We start from the raw sequence: 14,552 nt of genomic DNA, 5'->3' as shown, positions 1-14,552 counted from the left end.
ATGCAGGCCTGGGGCCTCCCGCTGTGTCACTGCACTTCCAGCTGTGTCAGAGGCCACCTGTGGTGGGGCTGAGTGTGTCACTCACGCATAGCCCTGTGTGTGACAGTCCTGTCTGTGGCATATACATGCAGTGGGCAAGGGGAATGATCCTGACAGCCCCTCTTAAGCCATTCAACAACAGCTGCCTCTCTGTAGAAAAACTTGAAAAGGAAGTTTTTGGCTTCATGAATTACCATTATCTTCTACAGGTGATTCTGAGGAGCTTTGCAGACAGATGAAAAAAGTCTGAGAATTGTCAGTTTTAGTTTTTTGCTCAAATTCCCTTCCACACCACCAAATGTAACGGATTCAAGCTACTGAATCCATTGTAGCAAAATTAAAATCCCACATTAGTTGGGAGGCCCTTTGTGAGCACTCTGTAGGAAGCTCTCGCTCCTCAGGGGAAGGGGCCACTGGCCTTGGAATACTCTGGGAATAGAAGTCAGTCCAGAAGCCCCCAGCCCGTTTGCTTAACCCCTGTCAGAGCCTCGGAATGGCGGGGTAGCAAGGTTCTGCATCCTCAGCCCCGGCTTACTCTTCATGGAGGATCCTCTCTGGCCCCTGTGTAGGAGGAGGTCGGTGGGGCTGTGCAGTGTTGGAGTACATGGTCAGTCAGTGCCTCAGTGTCCCCCCCACAGCCCATATGGTGCTGTGATCTGGTTCTTGGTGGACAAGGTGTTTATTACCATCCCCGTGGTGTCACAGCAGGGAAAGGGCTGCTGTGAGCAGAGGTGGTGACTTTAAAAGCAGAAATCACACAAATAGAGAATCACAGGGTGCTTTGAGTTGGAGGCAATCTTAAAGACCATCTCGTTCCAGTAAACCCCTCAGGTGGTTAAACCCCCACTAAGATCATGTTACTGAATAGAAAGAAGCTCGTTCTTTTGGGTTCTTTAGATGTGAACCAGCCGCGGTGTGTTTCTGGTTGCCCCGACCGCACACCCAGCCGGGCCTTGTTCCCGCGGGTCGCACCGCACTTGCGGCCACTTCTCCGGGCTTGCTCTCCCTTGGGGCGGCCCGGAGCCCTCCGCTCCGGCGGGCACCCGTCTCCCCGCTCCCCGCGCGGGCTCTGCCCGCTGCCGCAGACACCCCCGGGCGCCCCGAGCGGGGACCCCCCGTTCCCGCAGCCCCCCGAGCGCTCCCCGCTCCCGGTCCCCCCGCACCGCCCCCCAGGCCCCCCCGGCGGGGCGGGCGGGGGCGCTCGGGCTGGGCAGCTCCCTCCCGGCAGGCGCGGGTTAACAAAAACACGCGTTTTCCGCCGAGCCCCCGCCGCGCCCCGGCCCCGAACGGGGACCCCGCTCCGCCGCGCTCCGCTCCGCCCGGCCCGGCCCCACTCGGCCCCGCTTCCTCCGGGCTGACGCAAGGCCGGGCTCGCCGCGGAGGCCGCGCCGGGCTGTCACCAGGGGGCACCGCCGCGATCGCCGAGCACCGGGAATCACCATCCTGGAGGGACAACAACAACAACAACAGAGAGCCCCGGCCCGCGGCGCCGGCGGGCGGCGGGACCTGGACATGGCCCCCGGCTCCGGGCAGCGCTTCCCTGTCCTCCGGCACCGCTCGCCCGCCCCTCTGGAGCCCTAAATCCGCTATCGCGGTTTTGTAGCGTTTTTTTATTATTTCGTATTATTTCTGTTTTTCCGCTCTCCCTCCCCCGTGTCTCCCCCCTCGGCGCCTCGGCCCCGCCGCGCTCCGCTCCGCTCGGCCGGGCGGGCGGGCGGCCGCGAGCGGAGCGGATCGGCGCGAACATGGCGACGGTGCCCGTCTATTGCATCTGCCGGTTGCCCTACGACGTGACCCGCTTCATGATCGAGTGCGACGCCTGCAAGGACTGGTTCCACGGCAGGTAACGCACCGCGCCCGGCACCCCGGCCCCGGCCCCGGCGCCCCCGGCGCTCCCGCCGCCGCGCTCCCTCCCGCAGGCCTTCCCGTAGCGGCGAAGGAGGAGCCGCGCTCCCCGGCGCCGCTCCCGCGCTCCCAGCGCGCTGGTTTTGTGTGTTTTGTGGGTTTGGAGCTGGATTCCCGACACAAAGCTGCTCCCCCCGCGGTGACACCGGAGCCCCGGGGTGGCGGGGGCCATTGTGCGCGCCCGGGGAGGGGATGGGGCCACCCCGCGCCGCCCGCCCGCGGCTCCGCGCCGCGTCCCTCCCGGAGCCGGAGCCGGGCCCGGGGCGGGCGGCGCGGAGCCGCGGCGGCGGCGGCTGCGGGGCTCGGCCGCGCTGTCAGCGGGCTCGGTCCCCGCGCCTCGGCCTCCCGTCCGGGCAGGGCTCGGGCACCTTGGCCGCGGGGTGTTCTCCGGTGACAGGGCGGCCATGGCCGGGGAGGGCCGGGGGCTGCGGGGAGCGCCCGCCCTGGCAGCCCCTCGGCGCCGCGGCCGGGCGGGGCGGGGGGAGCGGGCGTGGAGCCCTCGCTGGCGCAGCGCCCGCCCCGGGCCCCGCCGGGCAGCGCCCCCGCCCCCGGGGACCCCCGCGCACCCCCGGCTCTGCCCGGAGCCGGGGCCTGCCGTGGCGGGGCCGCGGGCAGGGGAGCGGCATGGGAGGCCGGGCGGGGCGGAGGACTCGGCTTTTCGGCTGGTTTCTCCCCAGAGCGCCTCACGGCGCGCAGACAATGGGCGGCCGCGGCGGAGTTGGGCGGGCGGCGGAACTTCGGTGGCGCCTGGTGTGATGGGGGCGAGGGCGGCGACTGGGGACCGAGAGCCTCAACAGCCACCTCAGCGGCCGGGCAGTCGTGCCGGGGACGGGGGTCACCGGGCGAAGGGGGATACACGCGGGTTCAGGCCCCCGACAGGACGCCTCACTCCCTTCGGATGTGACGGAGCAGGAGGAGGATGGAGGGTCAGCGGCATCGCAGCAATTCCCCAGGAGTGATTGAAGTGTAAAAAGTGCAATTAAAATCAGGTAAATCACCTGGATGAGCGCTTTTTACGGCAGGGGTCCGGTCGGGTTGGGCTGTCGCTCTTTCATCGGAACCAGCGCCCAGCAGCGTCTCCAAACAGCTGCGGGGGAGGCGGAGGCGAGAGGCTCTGCCTGGTGCGGCTCACGGATGCCCGAGCGGGACCTGGGGCATCCGCGGATCTTCCGTGCGCGGGATGAACTGTTCAAGACGCCTTGCCGTGGCATTAGGAATGATGCTCTGCCGTTTATTTTAGAAGCTGTGTAGAAACAGGAAGCGAAATGCAGAAACAGGCAGTCCTAGTGCCAGTGTTGGCAGAAGGGTGCTCCGCACCTGTGGTCCGGGACGTGAGGCTCGCAGGACTCCCGTTGGCCGTGCCGCTGGGGACTCGGGCACACGTGGTGAGGTGAGGCTGGAGAGAAGCCTCAAGCATGTGTACTTGAAACTTTGAAAGTTTAAGGACATGAAAAAAATAAAGATTTTCAGGCAAAGTAATGACGGAGTGGATTCCTGAAGAGTAAACAGCGAAAGGAGTTAAGGTGCCTGCACAGGATGGTGAATTTCCATTGAAACTGATGAAGAGAGGTTACTTGGAGCTGATCAAGCAAAAGATCATGTTGTGGGCAGCTCGGGGTCAATAGCACAAGGAAAGGTAGTTTAATTTTGTGGCATGAAGGGCAGAATTGATTCGTAGCGCTTCTGGGGTGGAGTCTGTACCCTTTTCCCTTAGATTATGGTAGTGTCCAGAGATCGATTTTAGAGAAAGAAAACCGAGGAGTTCACTTCTTAAAATGTCAAAACCTGAGATAATTGTATCAGAGACGTTCACGGAGTGTTAGAAGCAAACGGCTTTTCTATTGTACTGTTTGCTTTTCTTGGTAATATACAAGCAAATAAATAGAAAAAAAAAATCAGGATTTAGTTGTATAAAATCGTGTCTCTGCTGGATGCTCAAAGCGCTGATGTTAATATTTATACGGAACTGAAAAAAAAATATTCAATCTTATATAGTACTGCAACCAAAAATACAATGTTACATAGGTGTGGCAACCAAACATGAGTGTTAGTGTGCCAAGCTGCACAGTTCTCAGAAGGCTTGCCCGGTGTTTTAATCATATTTCTTTTTCTTTTTAGCATCATGTACAGTGTGCAATTCAGAAAGAAAAAGGTGTCATTTCTGGTTTGGTTTTGTAGAAGTAGATCAGTTGTTTTCATGTTTCCCTTCTGACCAAGGTTCCCAAATATTTAAAATAAATATTTTTCATGGGTTTATCCCTGCAGCAGTCACAGTCTTCCTTTCATCTAAGGCTGGGCAACATCTCTGTGGCAACTTCAGAAGTTCTGATGGCAAATTGATATTTTCAAAGTATTTAAAGTGTGTTAAACTCATGTAATGTAGTTTAGAATTTGGGCACAGGGCAGTGGAGCTCTCTGCACATCTGAGACAAATGCAGTGGGGACCCTAGGACAGTGCTGAAGTGTGCTGAGCCGTGGAGCTTTTGGTGTGGTCACAGAATCCTGTGACTCCTGAGGCTTTATCATTCCTGGTCTATCCGTTTCCCTGAGCTGCTCCAGACAAGCAGCTTCCAGCTGTCTGGAAAGGACAGAGGTGGTCTTAAAGGTGAAGGACAATAATGCCAAAGTGAGCACGGGGCTGTTTGACTCCTCTTTGTGTGTTCTTTGGTGAGGCTGTTCGGGCTGATGAAGTCCCACACACCTCAGTGCTCTGCCCTGAGCTGCCACCCTGGTGAAACCCCTCTCCCCTTGGGTCCCATCCCACGGAGGAGTCCTGGTGTTGTTCTGCCTGGCACCAGGTCTGCAGGCAGCAGGGACAGCTGGGGTGCAGAGACTGCTTGGCATGGGAGCTGGCTCTGAAGAAGACCAGGAAGGGAGGAGGAAGAGGGAGTGGTCTTGATGTGTGAAGAAGGTGAAACTCAGCAGGTGCCATGGGTAGGCCTGGCTGGACAGAAAGATTGGTGCCAGCTGTGCCACAGGCCTGGGCCAGGGTCCCTGGGCCAGCCACGTGTGCTTGGGCACAGGGGATGTGGGACAAGGGGGTTCAGCTGCGTGCTGTGACGAGCTTTGCCTTTTCCACAGCTTGCAGGTGATGCTGCTGGCTGTCCATGCCTGGTGACACTGTGCTGCCCCGCAGGGACACCCTCCATTCCCCCTTCCTAGGAGCAGGGATGGGCTTGCTGGCAAGTTGCTGGGGGCTGGAAAAAGTCCTACATGATGACAGGTCTCCAAGTGTCTCATCTGCAATGGAAACTTTACAGAATCTTGTATCCAAGACAAGTCTTCTTGTACCAGTTTGTTCAACTAGAAATCTGTTCGAGGTTACTCATTACAGCTGTAGGTGAGGGGAGGTAAATTATTCATTTTCTCTGCAGTATTTTGTTACCTGTTCTTAAAACCCACACCTGGTGCTGTAGGGTGGGATCCTGCTCACTAAATGAAACAAGTATTTTTATTACCTCGTGTATATTTAAACTTTGAACCTTATTGCTCCAGGCCCAGCAGTGGTCAATAACTTAGTAAAAGGTTTAGTTACCTAAAAGCAGCTCATGCAGTTATCAGAGCAGCCTGAAGTGGTGGTGGGAGTTACTCGGGATGCCCTGGCACACAGAGTGAACATGGCTGGCTTAAGGAAAGCACTTCTCTGTTACTCTGCAAATCTAAACCCTGTGTGTGGGCAGATTTTATGCTCATAACAGAGCATTCATCGTTTTCCCTTTCAAAAACAGGTCTGATTTTACACGGCAGCATCTAGTTCCACTCTATTACCCAGGCTTATAACTAGCTATGGGCAAATTTGGAAATCTGGCTAAAATTTGAAGATGAGGATAATCCTTAAAAGTAGCATGCTGTTTGCTTTGGTTTTATGACAGCAGAAGAAATCCCTGAGGTTAATCGTGCTGTGTCCAGAAATATTTCCTTTCTTGTGCCGAGTTCTGATAGGACCGAGGTGTGTAAGTTTTTCAAATAACTAAAAATCTTAGGTTATTTCAATTTTTCTTGTTGACATGACAGGCTCCATTTTTCTGGGAGCCTGCCCACAGCAGGTATCATGAACAAGCCATGCTAATGACTATACTAGAATGCTTTAGAAAATCCAAGTCTAATTAATACCAAGAATGTGAAAAGGCCTACATGAACATTGACTGGCCTGCTGGTACCTGAGAGCCAGTATAGATCACAGAAGATTTTTGTATATAAAGATTTTTCTAATTCTGGAAGGTTTTACCCAGATTTTATCTCTGAAAGGATTAAATGATAGAAATATTAAACACAATTCATGTTTCATTAAAAAAAGAGAGAGATACTGTGTTTTAATAAGTACTCTCTAGCAGCCCAAGGCTTTAGCTGCACTGTTTTGTGAGCAGTCCTGTGGACACCTATGTACCTGTTGAGTTCAACACTAGCAGGATGGCAGCCTTACCAGCCATGTCACAGCAAAGAAATGAGTTCTGCAAGCAGAGGAGAACTTCCTTAGTGCTGAATAGCTCCATAATAAAGGAACTTGGTAAAGATGTCTTGACAAAAATTATCAAAGGACTTTTTAACTGCATATGGGGAGATGCTGGTGAAGAGAAGAAATGTTATACAAACACTATAAGGCTTTCCAAAACTCACAGGCCACCATCTTTAATATTACCTTAATGGATTTTCTTCTTTCTGACCAATATAAATTTTGTAGTAGCAGTGTAGTATATTTACACTGAAAACTGAGGGTGTGCTCCTTGCCCAGATAGCCCTCTCCTGAATGGGGGCAGCCCTCTCTTGTATGGCAGCCTGTAGGTCTACAGTTCTCAAAATATTTTATTAAAACACAGTTTGTAGCCTTAAAAAGAGCCCTAGAAATGTGCTCTGTAACAGTGCTGGAGGTTTGTTTGTGCTACAAGTGAGCTGATGCTTTGGGATCACATGGGTTTTCATAGTGACCACTTCATGCATCTTATCAGTGACTGATAACACTGTAATGTGGGCATACATTTGCAAATCTTACACTGGCTGATTGATACCAATAGTAATTCCTGAAAAAAATCTAGGCTGGTCACAGTGTCACAGTCCATTTTACAACTTTATGCATGGCTATTTTTGGATGTTAGCTGGCTGTTGCATGCAAATACCTCTGGTATACACTATAATGCCAATGACAACGTGTTTGGCAAATCTCACCAGGTGTGTTGCGTAGATTTTTCCTGGGGTGGTGATCCCCCACCCTGTGTGATGGCTGAGCATCTTCCCCCCACCCAGAAGGGCACTCTCTGAGGGAAGGGGTATCCTGGGGGCTGTGGTCTCCAGCAGAGTGGTGTGATCAGTCTGCAGCATTTTGAGACAAATGGCTTAAGTTGTGCCAGGGGAAGTTTAGATTGGATATAGGGGAAAGTTTCTGCATCGAAAGGGTTGTCATCCCTGGCACAGACTGTCTGGAGTCAGCATCTGTGGATGGATTTAAGAGAGGTGTAGACTAGCAGTGCTAGTGGGGGTGGCTGGACCTGAAGATTTTGAGGTTTTTCCAACCCAAAGGTTTCCACAATTCTGTGATCCCCAGCTTCGTTCTGGTGCTTGGTGCTCTCCAGCACTGGGACCACAGCCTGGGGCACCCAGGGTGCCAGGGATTAATATTTGCTCCTGGGCTTGGAGAGTGCAAATCCCTCCTTGTTGCACTCTCCTGGGTCTTTGGAAGAGCTGTTGGAAGAGGCTGACAACATGTGCAGGACTCCTAGCAGCCCATGGAGGAGTTCCTCCTTCTTTTCCTCTCAGGCACATCCCCAAAAACTGACAGATGCTGCTTCTCCAGGTGAGGCCAGGCCTTAGTCCTGTGCTTACAAGCAGAACAGGAGTGAGGACATAGAGTTTCCCTGGCTGACCAAGCCAGCTAACCAAGATAGGCTTCTGCTGGGATAGTCAGCAATTTTTAGTACTTCATCCATTAGTTTTAGCAAGAAGTCAAGACGAGCAAAAAATTAAGCAATAGTAAATTTTGACAGGAAGAAATAAACCAGAACTGCAGAAACAAAGATATTTTAAAATTTCCTGTTTGCAATTGTCGACCAAGTAATCTGGAACTATGTGAGAGCTGCCTTATTGTTTTTATGGAATTGCTCATGGATTTCATTGTGTTTTCCTCTTTTAGCAAAATACACAGTACATTTACTCTCAGAGCATTTCACCTCATCTGACAGAGTGGAAGGATGTAACAAGTGAAAAAAGTGAAATACTTCTGCTAGATAGCAGTAGCTGTAATTTTTTGTTAAACCTCCATTTTTGCTGTTAACATCTCAATGGAAGGGAATGGAAATTGGCTGGAATGTTGTTCCTATGCCATATGTGCTGTGACCCTTGTATCAGCAGCACATGGAACAGCCAAGGATCCTTGTGCAGGAGCACAGTCCCCACAGCAAGGTTGTGAATGAGATTTAATGCCTTTATTGAGCATCTCAGCAAAGCCTCTGGGTCAGGGCAGGTGGTGGAAGCAAAAGGGTTTGCAGTACTGTTGCTGCTGGGCCTGTGTGTTTATAGGGACAGTGTCTCCTGGATCACCATACTATCCACTTGGGGTTTCCTCTCCATTCATGATCTCTAAGTACCCTGAAATACAATTGCAGCAGTTAATAAAGAATGTGGAGGGTATCTAGTGTACTTTTAATTTAGCCAAAAGGAGCAGTTTACTGGCTGGGAGCAGGACTACTGGAACCCCTAGCTCCTTGCAGGCCATGGGAACAGCATATGAACAGCATCTGAGTTCCTTCACATCCCAGAAGTGTTTCCCAGGGAATTAAAGAACACTGTCACCAAAGAGTCCTCCTGGTTAGCTGAATGAAAAGATATTTAGCAAAGAATGGTGAACAAGTGGGGTACTAAGTCTTTTGTTCCGTGGTCACTTCAGAAATCCCAGTCACAGAGGTGCCGTCAGAAGCCACAAGCCCCCCAGAGAGCCCAGGGGCTGCCTCTTGCCAGCCTCTGCTCTCTCATCCCTGCTGTGTGGATGGAACACTGACGTGCTACTGTGCAGCTGCTTACTGATAAGGGATTCATCATTCCAAAGACTTGACTAATTCCTGCTCTGATTTTGCCTCTCAATGAAACTTCACCCTGAGAGATGTAAAGGTGGGTAGAGCATGTGAAAGAGGGTTGGAAAATTGAGAATGCCATTTCCTTTCAGGCTAATATGGGGCTTGTTCTACAAGAGGTGGATTTGCTCTTGTTGAGATGGCTGAGGAAGTCTTAAAACACTCAGATGTGTTCTGAGAAGATCCTGAATTCACAGCTTTTGCTGCCCAAGTGGTTCTTGGCAGTATTTGGAGCTCTTATCCACCAACTCTTTTGCATCAGGACAAACACATTGGCCGAACGAAAGCACAGCTGTTCTTGAGGGAAAGTCAACAAATCCACTAATGAGTTGTCCCAATGGTTTATTAGTTCATTATTGGAAAAAATAATGTGTATTTCCAATCCAAGTTTATTTTCAGTTTCCAAGTGCTCTATTATTGCATTAGTGAAGAGCCTCTTTCTCACTGAGGTGTTTCTATCAATGTTTTGATGTACTTCTGCTCAAGTCATCTTCTTTAATTGTGAGATGATAAAATTGTTCATCTGGGTTTGGCTGAAATAGTAGAACATTTCTTCTACAGTCCAAGAAATACTCTTAATTATATAGGACCTTTTAACTTTTGACCATATTTCAGTGGATATTTTTCCCATCTCTTCTACTCCACATTCAAGTTTCCCCTTTTCTTTGTTTATATTTGCAGTAACTTATCAGACAAATGTTGGTTATCTGCATTAAATTTGTAAAGGAGCCAGGTATGGCTGCACTAGTTACTTTTTAAACAGTCTGATTTTGAAATAGGGTTTCTACCTTTGGAATGGCTCATGAATAACAACAGAAGGCCTCAGCCTTCTTCTGAGTTGAAGCAAGAAAAAACCTCTCCAGTCTGCTGAACTAGCACTGATAAGTCAAAGTGATGAAGGACCAAGGAAAGCAGAAAGAAACATGTAACAGTCCCTCAAAAACAAATTTTTAGACTGTTGCCTGGGAGTGTGACAAGTTCAGCCTGCTAGAATCACGAGGCGCTGCAGTGGGTGCACACCAGCTCCTGCTGAGGAATCCTGCCCTCGGCACTGTCCTTCCAGCACCCACAGGAGCAGGCTCCACATAAGCCAGGGCAGCAGCTCATCATGCCCTGAAACCTCACTGCCAGCTTCACCAGCACACCCTCTGCCCTGCCTGCACCACTGCACCCCTGCTCACCCCTCTGCACCACTGCACCCCTGCTCACCCCTCTGCACTTCTGCAGCCCCTGCTCACCCCTGTGCACCCCTGCTCACCCCTCTGCCTGTACCACTGCAGCCCCGCTCACCCCTGTGCACCACTGCACCCCTGCTCACCCCTCTGCCTGCACCACTGCCCCCCCTGCTCACCCCTGTGCCTGCACCACTGCACCCCTGCTCACCCCTCTGCACCACTGCACCTCCTGCTCACCCCCCTGCCCTGCCTGCACCACTGCACCCCGCTCACCCCTGTGCCTGCACCACTGCACCCCGCTCACCCCTGTGCACCACTGCACCCCTGCTCACCCCTCTGCACCACTGCACCCCCTGCTACCCCTGTGCCTGCACCACTGCACCCCTGCTCACCCCTCTGCATGCACCACTGCACCCCTGCTCACCCCTGTGCACCACTGCACCCCTGCTCACCCCTCTGCACCACTGCACCCCTGCTCACCCCTGTGCACCACTGCACCCCTGCTCACCCCTGTGCCTGCACCACTGCACCCCTGCTCACCCCTGTGCACCACTGCACCCCGCTCACCCCTGTGCCTGCACCACTGCACCCCCTGCTCACCCCTCTGCCTGCACCACTGCACCCCTGCTCACCCCTGTGCCTGCACCACTGCACCCCCTGCTCACCCCTCTGCCTGCACCACTGCACCCCGCTCACCCCTGTGCACCACTGCACCCCCTGCTCACCCCTGTGCACCACTGCACCCCCTGCTCACCCCTCTGCCTGCACCACTGCCCCCCTGCTCACCCCTCTGCCCCACTGCATCTCCTGCTCACCCCCCTGCCTGGCCTGCACCCCTGCACCCCGTGCCCCCAGCTCCAGGTGCCTCGGATGGAATGGATGTGTGTCGATAGATGCAGCAATGTCCTTAGAAATCGAGGATTGCTGGAAGGTGTGGGAGTAAAACCGCAGGGCACTATGAGCAATACCGGGGGTGAAACGCAGCTGTGGGTGGAAAACTGTTACTATTCCTGATACTGCTTGTAAATCACAGTCTGGAGGAGACAGCGCCAGGCTCGGTTTGCCAGGACATGGATGGAGAGGGCTCTCAAGCACTTGGATACATTATTTTACTTCATTCTTTGGACACAGAGTTGCTCAGGACTGTTACAAACTGAGCAAACGCTTCGGAGACATCCCAGCCCCGCTCCCGGGCTTAGCAGGACCGTTCTCTCGCAGCATTATCCGCTTTTATCAAGTTTTGCCCTCTTTTCGACACCGCACCAGACTCACCAGAGAACAGGATAATTTTGCCCAAACAGCTCCTGTAAAAGGCAGCGTGCTGAGGTTGGCTGTGCAGTGGTGATTCCCGCTCACCTGAATATCTCGGTACCTCTGCGGTGTGGCTGTGATCAGCTGTGTGCTGCTCCTGCACCTTCACTGCTCCTGGGGAGCAGGTCACAGGGATTGTGGGGATATTCCTTGGCTTTGCAGGCTGGACGCAGCCCACTGCCCCTGTGGGATGCTGTGAGTGTTACTGAAAGTGGGAGTTCACGTTACAGATTCACTTGGGATGTTTTCAGCCTGCGTGGAGAGGGGAGCAGGTAAGGAAGTGGATGCTGTGAGTGACAGCAGCAGGAGGAGATGGTGTGAAGAGCAGTCCTGCACCGAGGGTGGTGCTGGGCAGAGTGTTCTGCTCCCAGTTGCCATCTGGGGCTGCCCTGAACTGGTGTTGGCTGCTGCCTAAATCCCATATACAATTTATGTCCCTTTTTAACATACTGCTATTTTTTTCCATTTAAAAAATGCTGAACTGAAGTAATTGCAGGAATTCAGTTACAATGCTATTTGAAAAATACCCAAAGGGCTGGAACGAGCTGGAGCTGGGGTTGTTCCCTGATGCTTCCAAAGCAAGGGGCTGTAGGAAATTATCTATTCAACATGTCACTTGCAATCACAGCTCCTGTTGCCTGTAGTGTTCAATGACAAACCTTAATGTTTTTAAGTTCTCAAGCCTAAGCTTTTTCCATGGAGGCTTTCTGCAGGGAGGGTGGGCAGGTTTTGTTGTTCATTTGTGAGGTTTTTTTTGGTTGCTTGGGACTTTTTGTGTAGAACAAGCAGAAGTGTTGTTTTATGCTTTGGTGCAAGGAAGTTTTTCAGATACAAAGCACTCACAAATGTTCTTCAGAATAATTGTTTCTGCTTTTGTTGTGGTGTGAGAGTTGGCAAATGGTTTGAGGAAGGAAAGCGTGTGTCAGGGAGGTGTTTCTGAAGAGCACTTACCCAGAATCTTGCAGTGAGTGGGAGCAGAGCCAGTCTGGCTGCCTGCAGTCACAGCCTGAACCTGCTGGCTGCTGCTTCTGCCTTTTTATTGTTCCTTCTGAATTTCGTGTTTCTTTGCATTCTTGGAGATCTGAAATCCCTCTCAGAGCAGAACATGGCTGTAACTGCAAACCATGCTGATGGGGAGGCCCAGTGGCACTGGCCTGCTGGCATTCCAGGTCCTGCTCATGGCACAGGGCTTCAGGGTGACAGAAATGTCACAGAAAATGTCACAGAAAATGTAATTTTTTAAGGAAGGATGTCTTGTGGAGCACATCCTGCATGGGCTGGAAGGGTTCAGTCAGGTAAAGTTTTCCCTTTAAGAAGAGCAAGGCTGAGGTCTGATTTGTGTTGAAAAGTTACAAGCAATGAAACAGTATTAACACTTCATGTCGTGTTTGTAAAAAAGCAAGAAAAGTATCTGGAGAAAAAGAGGAAATTTATGACTTCCCATAGAATCCCAGAATAATTTGGGTGGCACCTTAAACCTCACCTTGCTCCAGCCTCCTGCCAGAATGCAATGATGTGCAGATGCCTGAATCAGCTGAAGAAAAGTGCACTTTACCTCAGTTAGCAGGTGGAGCAAATCCTTCCATGGACATGAAGGACACCATTTCACAGCAGCCCAGTGCCCAGTCTGGATGCCTGATCTGAGGATGCTCATGTGGTTTATGGCTGTTGCTACCATGGTTTTCTTTCTAAACACACAGGTTGTCTTTGTTTCCCTCTATGAAGGAGGTTATCCATCATTCCCACACGCACATGCCATGTACTGTGTCAAGGACAGCGTGGGCCTTCTCCACCGTGGCTGTTTTCAGCAGTGGGGCAGTGCTGAGCATGCCGTGGGCAGGGACCCTGTGCTGTCACCTGGTTAGTGGTTGTGGAGGCGAGCCAGCTGGAGAATGGCATGGGAAGAACATGCAGAGCATAGCATGGATGTACATGGAGACCAATAAAGCCAGTTTGCATCTTGAAATAGGAATAAAATGTGATAAAGCTGCAATTAGGTCATTTGAAATTTGATGTTAATCTTTTGAAAATGTCTTTGAAATGCTGAAAAGATACAAGAGGAGGTTATGCATTTCAACAACAGAAACAATCAAGAACAATTTGGAGGTTTTGTTAATAATTTATCATTCTTTAATTGTGTGGTTGTTTGGTTTAATACTGTAAGTTCTTTGTAAATATGCCAGTGAAAATTATTGCTGTTCCTTCTCCCTCCTTGTACTGTCGGCTCCTTTTGGAGCTTCCCCTGTGAGCACTGCAGCTGGTTCAGAGCATTTGCCATGAAAAACAGAGCATGGAAAGGTAACATCAGGATACTATCAGGATTGCCATATGTTTATATATTTATAAATATATATATATATCTATAAAGAATACATGAACATGGTCCTGTGACTGAAATGGACAGCCATTGACCAGTATTTTTAGCGAGATCTGAGCATGCTTATGCAAATTACAGTGATGTTACCTCAGATTTAAAAGTAAGTTATATAAATGGTTATATAAATGGGTGTCACAATTAAAGCAAATAAAAACCACACAATACTCAGATATGTATTAATGTGTATAAATACATACATAGGTGTATAAATACATACATGGACGTATAAATAGATATACAGGCACAAGTAGCTGTTGCTGTATGAAGTTAATGATGTCTGGGGCTTTGCTACTGTTTAGTTTATTTGCATTTATCTGTCATTTAGTCAGATACATACACTGCCCATCTCCAGCCTGCTCCTGCCATACATTTGGCTGTGGATGTTACATGCAGGAAGAGCAGATCCTTGATGTGGTCAAGAGCTGTGACGAAGGAACAGGAAGTGCAAAGGAATGGTGTTGCTCTGGGTATTGTGGCTTTTGGAGGACAAGTCACAAAATAAAAAATTCCAGAGTGATCCATTGGTTGCAGGTGTGAGTTTGTAGCAGGCCAGTGTTACAGGAGTTTGTTGAGTTGTGGGTTCTGTACAGCAGTGGTATTTATTTGCAGTAATATTCCTGTTGGAGGGAGAAATGGAATGACGGGGTCAGGGCAAGGCTCAGTTTGGAGGGGTTTTACACAGTG

The 14,552-nt window shown here is 51.1% G+C and overlaps 1 protein-coding gene across 3 annotated transcripts in view; it reads left to right on the top strand.

Annotated features, from left to right (window-relative positions):
* Positions 1–1,313: 1,313 nt before the first annotated feature.
* The window catches only part of PHF2 (PHD finger protein 2), a 54,379-nt gene continuing 41,140 nt past the window's right edge, over positions 1,314–14,552 (top strand). Inside the window, exon 1 of one of the 3 annotated variants that reach the window (XM_056501946.1) lies at positions 1,314–1,882. In XM_056501946.1, the coding sequence (XP_056357921.1) occupies positions 1,785–1,882 (98 nt within the window). In that variant the 5' untranslated portion in view covers positions 1,314–1,784. Of the gene's footprint in view, positions 1,883–2,828; positions 2,934–14,552 lie in introns of those variants that run through there. The other 2 variants (XM_056501945.1, XM_056501947.1) reach the window with 2 other exon arrangements.

The sequence above is a fragment of the Oenanthe melanoleuca genome, chromosome 12 (genome assembly GCF_029582105.1).
Source record: "Oenanthe melanoleuca isolate GR-GAL-2019-014 chromosome 12, OMel1.0, whole genome shotgun sequence".
In the NCBI taxonomy this organism is placed as follows: Eukaryota; Metazoa; Chordata; class Aves; order Passeriformes; family Muscicapidae; genus Oenanthe; species Oenanthe melanoleuca.
Note: the sequence above shows the minus strand (reverse complement) of the source record. Positions and strands in the feature narration are given on the sequence as shown.